Source organism: Hippoglossus hippoglossus, chromosome 5 (genome assembly GCF_009819705.1).
Source record: "Hippoglossus hippoglossus isolate fHipHip1 chromosome 5, fHipHip1.pri, whole genome shotgun sequence".
NCBI classification, from domain to species: domain Eukaryota; kingdom Metazoa; phylum Chordata; class Actinopteri; order Pleuronectiformes; family Pleuronectidae; genus Hippoglossus; species Hippoglossus hippoglossus.
The window spans coordinates 9,339,112-9,352,122 of NC_047155.1; the positions used below are offsets into that span (position 1 = coordinate 9,339,112).

A 13,011-nucleotide genomic window follows, 5' to 3' on the forward strand; every position below is an offset into this window, starting at 1 on the left:
AGTATGTCTATCTATCGATCTATCTATCTCTTTATCTATCTATCTATCTATCTGTCTAACTGCCGCCATCTATTGGTTTGGAGGATTTCCTGTAACGTCACGATCCTCCCGTCGGTACTATCTTTCGCCGGCCAATAGGAGGGCGTTCGGAGCATTCCCTCAGCCAATCAGAGCTCGCGATTTATTTAAAGGCTCTAAACAGAGGGACGTTTGAAATCAAAAAGGGCTGAGTTGGGTGAAGTGTGAGGAAGTCCGCTGTCCTTTCTGCGTCCGTACGCGTCTTAATATTTATATAAACCGACTTTAAAACCTGTATTTACACATTTGTAGCTGTTAGCCTGAGCTCTGTGGCAGCGGGGCAGTCAACGTTACCGTGTAGCTCTTTATGTTCGTAGCCGCTTTCTTCCAACGGACCGACGTAGCTGCTAGCTAGCTGGAGGAAAGCTCCCTGCGTGAGGGCTGCTTTCAGCTCGGCTAAACGCTGGTCACATCTCCCGGACGCTGGTTTCCATCGGTCACTGTGCAGTAACACACGTAGGTAAGTCCTGTTATCTCATTTACTATTCTGTGCTGTGCTGGTTCGGTGTGGTTTTTAAGCTAACGTTAGCTCTGAGCTAGCGTTAGACATGGCAGCCATGGAAGAAAGGTGGCTAACGCTTATTGTCACGACCGTAGTTTCAAGGGTTTTCATCTCGTTTCTTTTTCTATATTTTAACTAAGCAAAAATAACTATCAATTAACACTTATGTGACTACTTAACATTACTTGCACTATTACCCGTATAACTTATTCCAATTGTATCATTATCTAATATTATTCCGCATGCATACCTTAATGTGAAGTCCCACCCATTGTTTTATATATACCTTCATATCTTTCAATATTCATACATTATTGTATACTATTGTGAATTTATACTCCAATATATGTATGTTTTATAGTTTTACTATATACAATATACTGTGTTTTTAGTTTACTATACCATATATATATCAATAGTATGTTTTACTCATATTGTCCTGTGTATGTATATAGATATGTATGCGTCTATCTCAACATCTCCTTTATACAAATGCTCAAATACAGTTTTAACATGTTCATGCAATCATCCTATGCCACTGCACTCTATTCAGGTACATTTCTGTACAGACAATATTACTGTAGTGAAAGATGTATATTATGCACGTATTCTACTTTTTCTCTTGTCCACCTCATTCTGACTTGTATGCTGCTGTAAAAAGTGAATTTCCTTAAAGTCTTATCTAATAAGGACAATGCTGGTCTGTTTAAGCTTTGTTAACATAATTGAGCCAAAGGAAATTGAAGGGGATAAAATGTTTAAATAAATTGAGTATTAATCTAAGTGTCTCTTAGATCTTTATTATTTTTTTGTCTTAGCTTTACATCTACTGTAAATTAATATTCAACTCTACTCTTCCCCCAGAATATGGACGCCTCTGCAAGACTCAAGATGGCAAAAGACATGAAGCTTCAGAGGCCTGATGTCAAAGTAATTAAAATTTGTTCACTTGATCCTCATTCTTAAGTGTTAAGTTTCTGCTGTCAGTGATTGGGGGTCACTTTTCCGACCTTTACGTGTGTGTGTGTGTATAATGTATATACAACTTGTGTGTGTGTGCACACTCAGATATATACCCACTGTTTTCCAGACATCTTTATATAACAGGGCAGAAGCTGAGAAATAATCTTGATCATATTGAACTCCGATCACTCCTGCGAGGTGGTCTGGGATGCATTCGGCCACTTTCTTTTTGCTGTGTGAATGCAAATGTGTTAGTATTTGTCTAAGTAAGTATTGTCCTTTTGATTACAGTTGAGCAGCGAAGGACCAAAGCGGATTCCTGTGTCACAACACTCGCAGATTGCTGTCGTTACACCAATTCCGCAGCAGCGGGTCCTGGGTGTGTCAAATGGACCTCAGCGGATTCAGCGGCCTGTTAGTCATCAGAAACCTGTATCTCACGTCTCTGTCGCTGTCAAGTCCACAAAGCTCTCTGATCAGAATATGAACCCCAATACTAGGAATGTAAATCCTGCATCTCAGTCCAAATCTGGTCCCCAGCAAAACCAGCCAAAGACAAGTGTGGCCAAGATGAAGCAGGAGCTGGTCAAACCACCAGTAGAATCGGCAAAGCTGGAGAAGCCACAGAGTAAGCATAATGTAAAATTGGACATAATTCTGTGTGTTTCTCTTTTACCTCCTAAAATATATTTTTTCTTCTTTCTGTTAGACAAACTTGCCATGAAAGAATCTGGAGATGTCTCGTCATCAAAGTATGTGTGAGTTAATGTGTTTTTATTAATTTTTTTGGATACCAACTTTTATAAAATTACCAATTTTCCTGCTGTTGTGTGTAACTCTGCAAATTTCTGCTCACACAGGAAGCGATGGAGCCTGGAAAATTTTGACATTGGCCGTCCCTTAGGAAAGGGTAAATTTGGCAACGTCTACCTGGCAAGAGAGCGACAGAGTAAGTTCATCTTGGCCCTGAAGGTGCTCTTTAAGAAGCAGCTGGAGAAGGCCGGGGTGGAACACCAACTGAGGAGAGAAGTGGAGATCCAGTCTCACCTCAGGTAACGTGTTATTCAGATTGTTTGACTGAGGCCATCAACATTATTACATTTTAAAGCACTTTTGAATTTGATTGCTGCTGGCTGATTCTATTTCCTGGGTTATCATTAGGGTTACTGTGGTAGTCTGTTAACTGTGTCCCTATTTGGAAACATTTCAGATTTAAACAAATGCCAAAAGGGGGCCGCATAACATTGACAAGGCAATCTGCAGACAAATGCATTGATGCAGGGGGTAAAGTGTAATCTGTAAAAGAACTTGTCTTCCAAGGCTATTTTAAAAACAGTCATTCCCCTAACCACACCTGACCACCAGCACAAGGTTCCAGGGTGGACATATTTCTCCATAACAGGCAAATTGCTGCAATGGGCCCTCTCAGCAGTTGACAATGTTTACCTCATAACAGAATGGTCTGACACTAAACTGAAATAATAGCTCATTGACCACTAGTTCTCCTCCATTTGGTGCTGTAGATGGGCCACATGGCACACTGCAGAATAGTCTGGATCCTCTATTAATCACCTTCTGAGGCATTAGCTGCTGGTTTGCTCTTTTGTTGTCTGGGTTTGATATTTCAAAACAATTTCTCAAAAAATCCTCTGCGTCCTGCAGGCACCCCAATATCTTGCGTCTCTATGGCTACTTCCATGACACTTCACGAGTGTATCTCATTCTGGAGTTTGCACCCAGAGGAGAACTATACGGTGAGCTGCAGCGCTGTGGAAAATTTCCTGAGGACAGAAGTGCCACGGTGAGTCTGCCAATTTAAGATGCTTTTGACCTTTGTCCTCAAATCAGTATTTGAAATCACCAACTTAAATGTGTGTATATATTAAATTTACTGAGAGTATGTAGTTTTTGGATGGTGAATGTAAACTCTATAGATGTGTTGATGTTTAGTGTCCTTTTCTTTAGTTTATGGAAAGTTACTAATAACAGGTTATCAAAGAAGGTGTGACGCACATTGTAATCACCATGTTTATTCCTTTTGTGTCGTTGTAGTACATCATGGAGCTGGCAGACGCCCTCAACTATTGCCACACCAAGAAGGTGATCCACAGGGACATCAAACCAGAGAACCTGTTACTGGGGGCTAATGGGGAGCTGAAGATTGCAGATTTTGGCTGGTCTGTTCATACACCCTCCTCCAGGTATTTTCATGCTTTTGGTTTTTAATCAAATATTCTATTGACAGAGATTTGAAATGAACTTGTTGGTTGACTTCACTGTTGGTGCCTCAGAAAGGAATTAGGCTTTTTTATTTTTTAACTTTTGAATTTTCTGTGATTAACATTTTGCCTGTGTAAATCAGATCTCACAAACTAATGATTAACTTGGCTTGCTTTATCATTCGCTCCTTCCTTGTTCAGGAGGTCCACTCTGTGTGGAACACTGGACTACTTGCCTCCAGAGATGATTGAGGGAAAAACTCACGATGAAAAGGTGGACCTGTGGAGCCTGGGTGTCCTCTGCTACGAGTTCCTGGTTGGAAAACCCCCCTTTGAAACAAAAAGCCACGATGATACCTACCGCAAGATATCAAGAGTAAGTAAGGCTGAGATGGCCAGACAGCTGACCCACATTGTTTTAGCAGCTTTTATATACAGCACCAAACAAGAATTTGGTGTAAATGGAATTATAAACGTCTTAGTTACATTAAGTTAGTGTAAGAGATTATCATATCTACTCTACAACTTTGTTTGTTCTGAAGTTATGTTTCTGTTTTGTTCATTGTGTTTAGAACATGTCCTCAGTATTATTAAAGATAAATTCAGTGTAGACAGACAGGACTCACAATAGCAGCACTGCAGCAACAATGCTAACCAGCAGTTGAGTTAACTAGCCGTCACACACTGGTAAAGTAAGCATGTATGCCGACGGCTAAAACCCACTTTTCTGTCTTTATCTTACAGGTGGAGTACACATACCCTGCACATTTCAATATCAGTGATGGTGCCAAACACCTGGTGGCCCAGCTGTTGAAGCACAACCCCTTGCACAGGCTGCCCATCCGGGGCGTCCTGACCCACCCCTGGGTCGTTGAATGCTCGACCAAGAAGCCCACAACTCTGAACAACGAAGAGCCCAGCCAATGAGCCTCTTTGTGTTGTCGGTTACTGGCTGGTGCGGAGCATGAACGCCACTGTGCAGCTGATTCGAAGAATCTGCTTGTTCTCCCACTACTTGACTTTCAAATCACTTCATGTTTTTGTCAGCAGAGTTTTTGAGCCACCTGGTTTTACCTTCTTCTCCTTCTGAGGTTCCTTGTCTTACTAATGGCACCTGTTGCCTGTAAATATTTCACTGTTTTTGTACAATTATGAAAGTTTTATTTTGTTCCATCAACACACATCCACCCTCACAAGGTGAAAACGTGACCAGCATCACTGTCACAAACTGGTTATAAATAATAATTCATGGAATTGTATTTTGAAATTAAGCAGTATATATATTTATGTATCCATACAAAGTGCATGTTGTAGCGGTAACTACCAAAGAGGCAGTTTTGCGCTGATCTCGCTGGACTGTTTTGTCAGAACCGCACATGGTTCAGTCATCAATCTTTATGGATGTGTTGCTGTAATCAGATTAAATCCATAGGCTGGCTTTGCTCTGATGCATGAACACTGAGGTCTTGCATCACAGTGTAAAGATACTGAGCGCTGATGGGTCTAAATGTTAACATGTTGCAGTGACTGGTATCATTCCATCACAAGATGGTCTCTAGTTTGTTTTGTTTGTTTTCAACAATGTTGTGAAGCTGAAGTCAGGATGATGCAGTGATTTCACAGACAGGTTCAAATGGAGCTGCCTTTATCAAGCCTCTCGGTGCATAGCAGCCAGCAGAGGGCGCCAGGATACTACAGTTTGAGAACAAGTATGTTGCATATTATAGGGAGAATTAATGCCACTGTCACTGTTAATAATCTATGAAAGCACAGTGAGTTCCTGCTTAAATAAAATGTTTTAATTAAATTAGCATTTTATCGGTTTGTTTCACAGTATTAATGTCGCTGGTAAATGTTAAGGACAGTATTCCTGCTTCAATAAAATGTTGAAATGTAATTTATTGTTTTCTGTTTTGTAGGCTGATTTGCCAAAGTTGCCTTGAATTTAATTAGTAGTATGGGAATGAAGGATTATATGATTAATATGTCCCATACTATAATAATAATAATGAGGCTGCATTTATTTGCTTAACTTCAAGTGAACGTTAAAATGTCTGTCAAAAACGAGGAACCTTTGCAAATGGGATCAGGTTCTACAAATAATTGGTAGAAATCTGTCCGTGTTAAATCAGAGAAACATCGTCTTACCAGAGGCACAAAGTAAAACTACTTGTGTAATGTGAGAAGGCCCGGTCATGAGACTTTTATGTAAATATGAATTTTGTGACACAAGCACACAGTCATTGAGCATTCAGCTCGTCCCTCACAACCCAGCAGATGTCCTCACGAGGTAAAAACCCTTGTATATTGAATATTTTGTTCAGATTTGAATGAAAATACTCTACAGTGACTTGCATTGTACATTGTGCAGCTTTGGTCAGTTGTGATGCCTCTCTGTTTGAAGCAATTCCTCTCCTGTCCAGTAGGTGGCCCCCCAGGCATAATATTTCGTCAAACTGCCTTGAAGGAGATTAATGTAAGAACACCATTTTATGAATGGTTTATTTACAACAGAATTCATGTTTTTAGTCTAATATTCGATCCAGATGTATTCGTTTATGCCAATACATTATATAGTGGGTTGTCTATTAATGCTTGATTGAAAATGACTGAAGAGGGATGCATCCCCTCAGTAAAATGGCTGCAGGCTTTCAGATGTAGTTTATTTTGCACAATAGAAAATCTAAATTGTGTTATATATATATATATATAATTCTACATATGCTGGCTTATATATAGCTTCTTTTTTTTTATTTATCAAGGTGATCTGCTTGTGCATCTCATCTCTTATTCCCTCGATCACATTAAAAATACCTCATCATATTCTCCATTTCCTGCAGTTTCCCTGCATTTGATCTGTTCCTTGGACTCCATTACGGTTTAAAGCTTGATCGCCCTATGCACCAGGTGACAGCTCTGTGCTTCAGCAGCTGGAGATGAGGCCTGACGGGGAGTAAACGCTGTGTCCAGATGTTGTCTGAGCAGAAAATCAACACGGTGAATGAACAGGTCGACCATAAGGCCTGATGCAGGCCTGCAGCACAACATCTGGCGAGGGGATCTTTTCATTTTTGAGTCTGCAGGAATGTCTGAAACGCATGCTTAGAATTTCTCTACACACAAAACGTGAGAATGCGCAGAGTAAAGGTCTGAAGGATATAGTGGGAATTGCATTAGGATTATGATTTGACAGAAATGGAATAGATCTGTGTCGACCCCACTCACAAACAAGCGAGGCACGTGAGCTACATATGTTTTTCTAAGCCCCCTGCAGGGGCCTCTATCGTTTTCTTAACAAATGAACATGAATGCGACTATTTTCTCCAACATTTTCTATATTTTATTATAGAGAAAAAAAAATACATGTTCTGACCGTTTTTTCGTTTTACATAAAACCACACACATTTTTACAATATAATTTCACTTATTTCTTTATTCTTTAATATTAATATCACGATATATGATAACGACTTTGAGATATACATTCCATCTTTTTGAAACCACAATAACACACTACACATACGGTTTTATAACATTTCCACAGGACCCATTGGATTGCACAGAATGAAAAATGTGTGTATGCACATTTTCCTCTTTAATATCTCTTTTTTTTGTTAGATTTTCATACACCGAATTGTTGAGACAGAAGTCTTTCAAATTAAATTCAGAAACAGGCCATATGTATTTTTTTTTAAAGACAATTAATTTAATTTTTGGAATTGAGTGTGCAGGACTTTAATTTGGGGTCCCCATTAGCTGAAGTGTGGGCCAGGATGTGGGGGCTTGGGTGTGTGAAGGTGTTGTAGCTATAAAAAGAATAATTTCCGATTTAAAGGCCAATTAATAAATGAAATATTCTGGGACAGATTCGAAATTTAGAGGCTTCTTTCAAAATGTCCACTTCCCAGTTTCATTTTGTGTTTCTGAAATATCATACATTCAATGCATAGTTTGTATAGCTGCTGTGTACTATCTGATATTCTGCATTTCCAGTGTTAATGTCTTTATTCAAACTGCTGGGGGGAGGTCCAATTTCCTCATTTATGAGCGAAACTTCATTATTTGTATTTTTAAATTCTCTATACGCATTCTTGTGTTTTCTGCTGCTGGTTATTGCCATTTTTGTTATTTTTCCACCTTGCTTTTCTGGACTTGAACCGCACTCGTGCCCGTGATAATCACATTACTTTAATTACCTTGAAGAAAGTGGCGTTTTTCTATTTTATTTTGTTGAAATGAGCTTATCTTAAATCACATTGAACCGTCATTGAAGGTCCGTCTATCACAAGCATTACATGAGGTGAAGTCTCGTGCTGGGAAGCACCACAAGAGCGACGAAGAGACGAACTGCCCTTTTTGCCATTTTGTTTAAGGTCAATATTGTAAACGTTCACTCCACTGGAAAATATGTATATTCTCGTTCGCATATTTATACAACATGTATTGTCCATATAGTGTGTTGTGGATGCATTGGATGTCCTTACTGCCACCGGTTCTGTGTGTGTGTGTGTGTGTGTGTGTGTGTGTATGAGAGTGTGTGTGCGCATTTTTTCTGATTTGATGCAAGACTTTATGAGTGCGCGCTTTTTACGCATGGATTAAGCAGAGGGGCTGCGTTTGCGGGGAAGTCGTGTGTTTTATTATCAACATTATTTCTTATTTTTTCACTAAATGGGGTTTTGCGGTTAACATCTAGCTCCAGCGATGCGTCTACTCCTCTACTCCGTCGCTGTAAGCCTCTATGAGCCCCTCCATCGAGTGGATGAAACCAGATATGCTGCATATACCTCCTATTACAAAAATGGCGACGTCGAAGAAGACCTGGTGCCACAGCAGCTTTCTCCATAAAAGCTTGAGGTGGAAGAGGCTGGGAAGCAGAAAGCACAGGCCCGCGCCCGTCAGGCTGCCGGTGAGGCCCATGAGGAGGGCGAAGTGCGGCACATAGATGGCCATGAGCAAGGTGAACACAACAAGGATACAGCGGAGAGAGAGTCCCCAGGATTTTAGGCGTCCATCGCCCCCGTAACAATCTGGGAAGACCGCGCGTCCCCCGTCCTGGAAAAACGATTTCTCCAGCACCTCCACAGCTGCGAAAAACGGCAACGGATACGACAGCAAAGCTTTGGACACGAGGAAGAGGTTGACGACAGCGCGGATGGTTGAGGGCAGGTTGTCTGTGATGACCTCCTTGGTATCGTCGGCCCAGGTCAGGTAGGCCACCAGGGCGAACAGGCCCTTGAGGATGCAGGCAGCGATGTGAGTCCAGTTCATCATGCAGGTGAACTCGCTGGGCTTATTCATGTTCCCCTCCAGAGACGGCAGGAAGATCTGCGACGTGTAGCTGAACACGATAATCCCAATGGAGATGGGGAACTTCTTGACATCGATGTAGAACTTGACCTTGTCCCAGGCCCAGTCCCTGGCTCGGGAGAGGCAGTAGGCTATCACCAGGACGTTGATGATAAAGTGGGCTATCGTGCACAGCAAGCTGAACTTGGAGACGGCTTTCAGGTTCTTGAGGAAGGCGCAGGGGAGCAGGGCGACGGTGGCTATGATGGCCCACGACTTCTGGGATATTGGCATGTTGGGGAAGCTGTTGTACATGAGATTGCCGCTGACCACCACGTACAGGATGCAAGTCATCACCAGCTCTATGATCTGGGCTACATTCACGACATGGCCTCCTAAAGTCGGGAATCTGGGCGCGCAGCAGGCGTTGGCAATGTCCACATAGGAGTCCCTCACACGGACGAGCTGCCCGTCTTCGTCCTCCTCGTACAGGCAGGCAATGAGGATTTTCCCCGTGTAACAGCACACTACGGCGGCGAAAATAATGAGAAAGAGTCCAAGGTATCCTCCGTGCAGGATGGCGTAGGGCAATCCAAGAACAAACATCCCCTGGAAACATTGGCAAGGAAGGAAGACACATTGTGAATTGGTTAAATGATCTGGGTGTAATCAATAATCAATCAATAACGTTGTTGTGAACATATAAGACGTGTTAATTATTCTTTAATCGGAATGAACCAGGTCATGTGTGAATACGGGCTTTGGCTCTGGTCTGCCTGACTCTTGAATGGATGTCTCTCCCGTTTTCATATTGTGGGTTTTCCACTTTGCTTTGAGCGCATCCGCCCGCCTCTGACGTCAGCACGAGCTAGAGGAGACACACTCTGACGTCACGGTGACTGCCGTGACCGCCGCTGTGATGAAGCATGAAAAGGATTGCGCCTCTGGGTTTTTTTTTTTGTCGCATTGCCTGCAGACCCTTACTCTGGTGTGAGTCCTCGCACCTTAAGTGATGACCGCAAAGTCGCCTTGCGCGCACACAAACCTTCTCGCGTAATTGTAGCTTGGATACAGAAATGGATCTTTCAGCTTCTTATATCTATCTGCAAATTCTTGCCGAGAAAATATGAAACTAGTTGCACTCTATGATATGAGAGATAAACATTTATCTCCACATATTTTTTGTTTTTGGTCTGTATTTTGGGTTTAATGCTAAAGGCACCTAAATGAAAGACATATAAAGAACATGCTTTGGCTTTTTTGTGCATGATAAAATCTTTTTCCTTATCAGTTTATTGAATCAGGTGAGGAGTAATCAGGGATCGGTGACATTGGACATCACTATACAGACAAAGAATGTGGTGTGTGTGTGTGTGTGTTGAAGGAGGGAGGGGGGCGTGTGACACCTCTTTTTTCAGCGCATAGTTCTGTCTTAGCTGTTCTAAAATCTCTGCATATTTCCCCATGAAAATGCATCAAAATACAAGTTTGACACCAATAATTAGTTTGGTGTTCAACATAAACTATAGCTACCAAACCAAAAAGTCTGCGTATTTTACCAGACATAATTAATTTACCATTATCAGACACAGTAACTTGATGAAGTTGCTTTAAGGGGACAGAGCCTGGAGATTTTTAGTTTCGTACATTTGTATGCTGTCGCAGGAGCGCTGTATAAAGGTGAAATTTCACCGCTGCTCCGGGGGCGAGTCAGCCAATTAGAACCGGAGCCGCCCGTCTATTCTCCACGAAGTGCGTCTTTACCTGGATTGCATTCGTGACGTTCCAGCCCGCCTCCCAAGCGGTGATTTTTGGTTTGACTTCGGTCAACTCGTTCGACGGACCCCCGTCCTTTGAGGATGAGCGAGATGGACCGGTGCCGTCCCTCTGGTAGTGGCTGTCCCCCGCCGCCGCGCCCCCGTCTCCACTCGGCTCGCCCCCCATCTCATCAGACGGCATAACGTCCATCTGCATGCCATGCCGGTGGTCGTAGTCCAGGTCGTCGCAGGCGGCGAAGCCCACTGCCTCCTCGTTGGTGGCGGCCTGGAAGCCCATCCTGGCGAACATGCCGCTCACCTTCGCCTGGGATTTGTTGGACACAGCCGTGGCTGCGTTTGACAGTTTATTGGAAAGCTTACCTCTGATTAATGTCGCCATTTTTGTGCTCTTCTCTCGACTCGTAACTATCTGCTGCTTAATTGGTGCTTCTTTTTTTTTGTTCTCCTTCAGTCGGTAAAAAATTGAGGCTACTTCAAGTTGCTGCTCTTGATTCTCTACATTAGATAAAGCCACGAGAAAAAAAGAGTTGAGCTTCAAGACACCGGTGGTTTTCAGTTGCTATCTCCTCTCCTGGTTCAGTGTGCGCCTGCTGCTGCTGCTCCTGATTATCCCCAGGTTCATGTCACCTTCAGACGACGCCGCTCCGTCTTTGCATCCTGGCACCGCGCTCTGATACTCGACGCGTAGCGCACCTTTTTTTTTCAGTCTCTGAGGCAGCTCAGCGGTGTGCGCAAACGCTTTACGCACGACCAAGGGCAAGCCACCGGGCTCCGTTTGGCCTGTAATATCGTTTTCTTTTGGGGTTTAAGGTGGCACGCAGCCTTTCCTGGAGTCGGTTGTAGGTTTTCAGGTGCCTTTACTGATGCCAATGCGGTACCGTGGAGCCCAGGGGGGGATAGGAGGAGGAGACACGTGTCCTCACCAGCCTGCCAATGCAACGCACGTCTCCAGCCCTCCCAGTGCCCCACCAGGAGAAAACGGGAGAGATTTGCTGCATTTCTAGGGGAGGCGCTTGTGTACCCCCACCACCACCCCTCCAAACCCATAATCTATAATACCTCATCCGGACATCCAATGACATTCCGGGGGCCTGAAATCTTGCATAACTTTACGCGTATAAAAGGAGGCTGGAATTCGCCGTTAATCCAAACTCTCTGGACCAGATTTTATTACAATCAAACTTGGTTTCGTTTTTGTTTTTAAATCAAATATTGCGCTATTTCCATTTATTTTTAAGGAGAAGAGGACGCGGAGCATCAGAATATGAACCCATGTGGTTTCTGGGATTAAAACGTGTTGAGTTTGTTGGTGATGAAGCGAAAAAAATCGTAAATCGTTGTCTTTGCTAAATTATGGTAAGAAACAGAGCTGGAGACCGAATTTTTTTTTTCATTTATTTTTGCGAAATGTGGCCTTTTGTTATTTCTTAAAATTGGAAACGTAAATTTTGATCAACTTTTTATCGCTGGCTGGGTTTTCAGGCTGAAGACTTCATTCAGGGTGCTCACTCCTTCCCTCTTTCTTTCCTTCATTCATCCATCCATCCATTCAGTGACTGTGTCTGTGAAGATTATGTGGCGGCCTGAGCCATGGCGGTGTTTACTTTGAGAAAAATGTAGTCTATAGACTGAGATTTATTATTATAAATAATCATAGAATAATAATAATACGTGTAAACTCGTGTGAAATAACATTGGGATTTGATCTGGAAGGAAAATGCGTAATATATAATTTAATTCTCTGGAAAAATAAACTACTCTTATCAAGTTTATCTCATCATTTTTACATTTTATTTTTGTTGACTCAATTAAAGAAAATCACAATAGGCTTTATTTGCATTGAAATATTTGTCTTTCATGGAGAGATTTTCAGTAAGCGAGGCCCAAAGTGCTGTAAACAGTTTGTTGACACTGTCTTGTCAGTAGCACTTTGTGTCCGCCATGTTTCCCTGTTTCCTCAGGCTGTTGGATCAGAGTTCATCACCATGATGCAAAGCCACGGCCTCGCTCTCTACACTCCCACAGTCTACTGTAACACGGTCTGCTGCTGCTGCTGCTGTACACACAGACTATTTACTTTGCAATCGAGATGTATAAATAAATCGCCATTAAAAGCTTTCACATGATTTCTTCAATAGAACAGGCTGCGTGATAGAAGCAGTAATAATAATAAGAGTAAACT

The 13,011-nt window shown here is 42.4% G+C and overlaps 2 protein-coding genes across 4 annotated transcripts; one reads left to right on the plus strand and one right to left on the minus strand.

Annotated features, from left to right (window-relative positions):
* The first annotated feature begins 199 nt into the window (after positions 1–199).
* aurka (aurora kinase A) lies at positions 200–5,659 on the plus strand. Of its 3 annotated transcripts, none has more exons than XM_034584939.1 (9): positions 200–538; positions 1,445–1,510; positions 1,835–2,171; positions 2,253–2,295; positions 2,404–2,595; positions 3,206–3,344; positions 3,596–3,744; positions 3,964–4,138; positions 4,507–5,659. In XM_034584939.1, exons 2-9 carry the CDS (start codon positions 1,448–1,450, stop codon positions 4,687–4,689), a joined length of 1,281 nt encoding a protein of 426 aa, XP_034440830.1. In that variant the 5' UTR covers positions 200–538; positions 1,445–1,447; the 3' UTR covers positions 4,690–5,659. The 3 variants fall into 3 exon arrangements, with proteins under 3 accessions (XP_034440830.1, XP_034440829.1, XP_034440828.1); XM_034584938.1 differs by having other exon boundaries at positions 201–534; positions 2,253–2,301; XM_034584937.1 differs by having other exon boundaries at positions 203–538; positions 2,253–2,301.
* Positions 5,660–7,077: 1,418 nt separating this feature from the next.
* Positions 7,078–11,789, minus strand: slc32a1 (solute carrier family 32 member 1). The gene is made up of 2 exons (XM_034584933.1): positions 10,816–11,789; positions 7,078–9,660 (listed from the first exon to the last, which is right to left on the minus strand). Exons 1-2 carry the CDS (start codon positions 11,206–11,208, stop codon positions 8,473–8,475), a joined length of 1,581 nt encoding a protein of 526 aa, XP_034440824.1. The 5' UTR covers positions 11,209–11,789; the 3' UTR covers positions 7,078–8,472.
* Positions 11,790–13,011: the final 1,222 nt, after the last annotated feature.

What these genes read in the sequence shown, in the direction of transcription:
- aurka (XM_034584938.1), top strand. Translation starts at nt 1,448, where the DNA reads ATGGACGCCTCTGCAAGACTCAAGATGGCAAAAGACATGAAGCTTCAG. An exon ending in TTCAGAGGCCTGATGTCAAA is followed by an intron (nt 1,511 to 1,834) that starts GTAATTAAAATT and finishes TTTTGATTACAG; the next exon opens with TTGAGCAGCGAAGGACCAAA. An exon ending in GTTCATACACCCTCCTCCAG is followed by an intron (nt 3,745 to 3,963) that starts GTATTTTCATGC and finishes TTCCTTGTTCAG; the next exon opens with GAGGTCCACTCTGTGTGGAA.
- slc32a1 (XM_034584933.1), bottom strand. Translation starts at nt 11,208, where the DNA reads ATGGCGACATTAATCAGAGGTAAGCTTTCCAATAAACTGTCAAACGCA. An exon ending in ACGTCACGAATGCAATCCAG is followed by an intron (nt 9,661 to 10,815) that starts GTAAAGACGCAC and finishes CAATGTTTCCAG; the next exon opens with GGGATGTTTGTTCTTGGATT.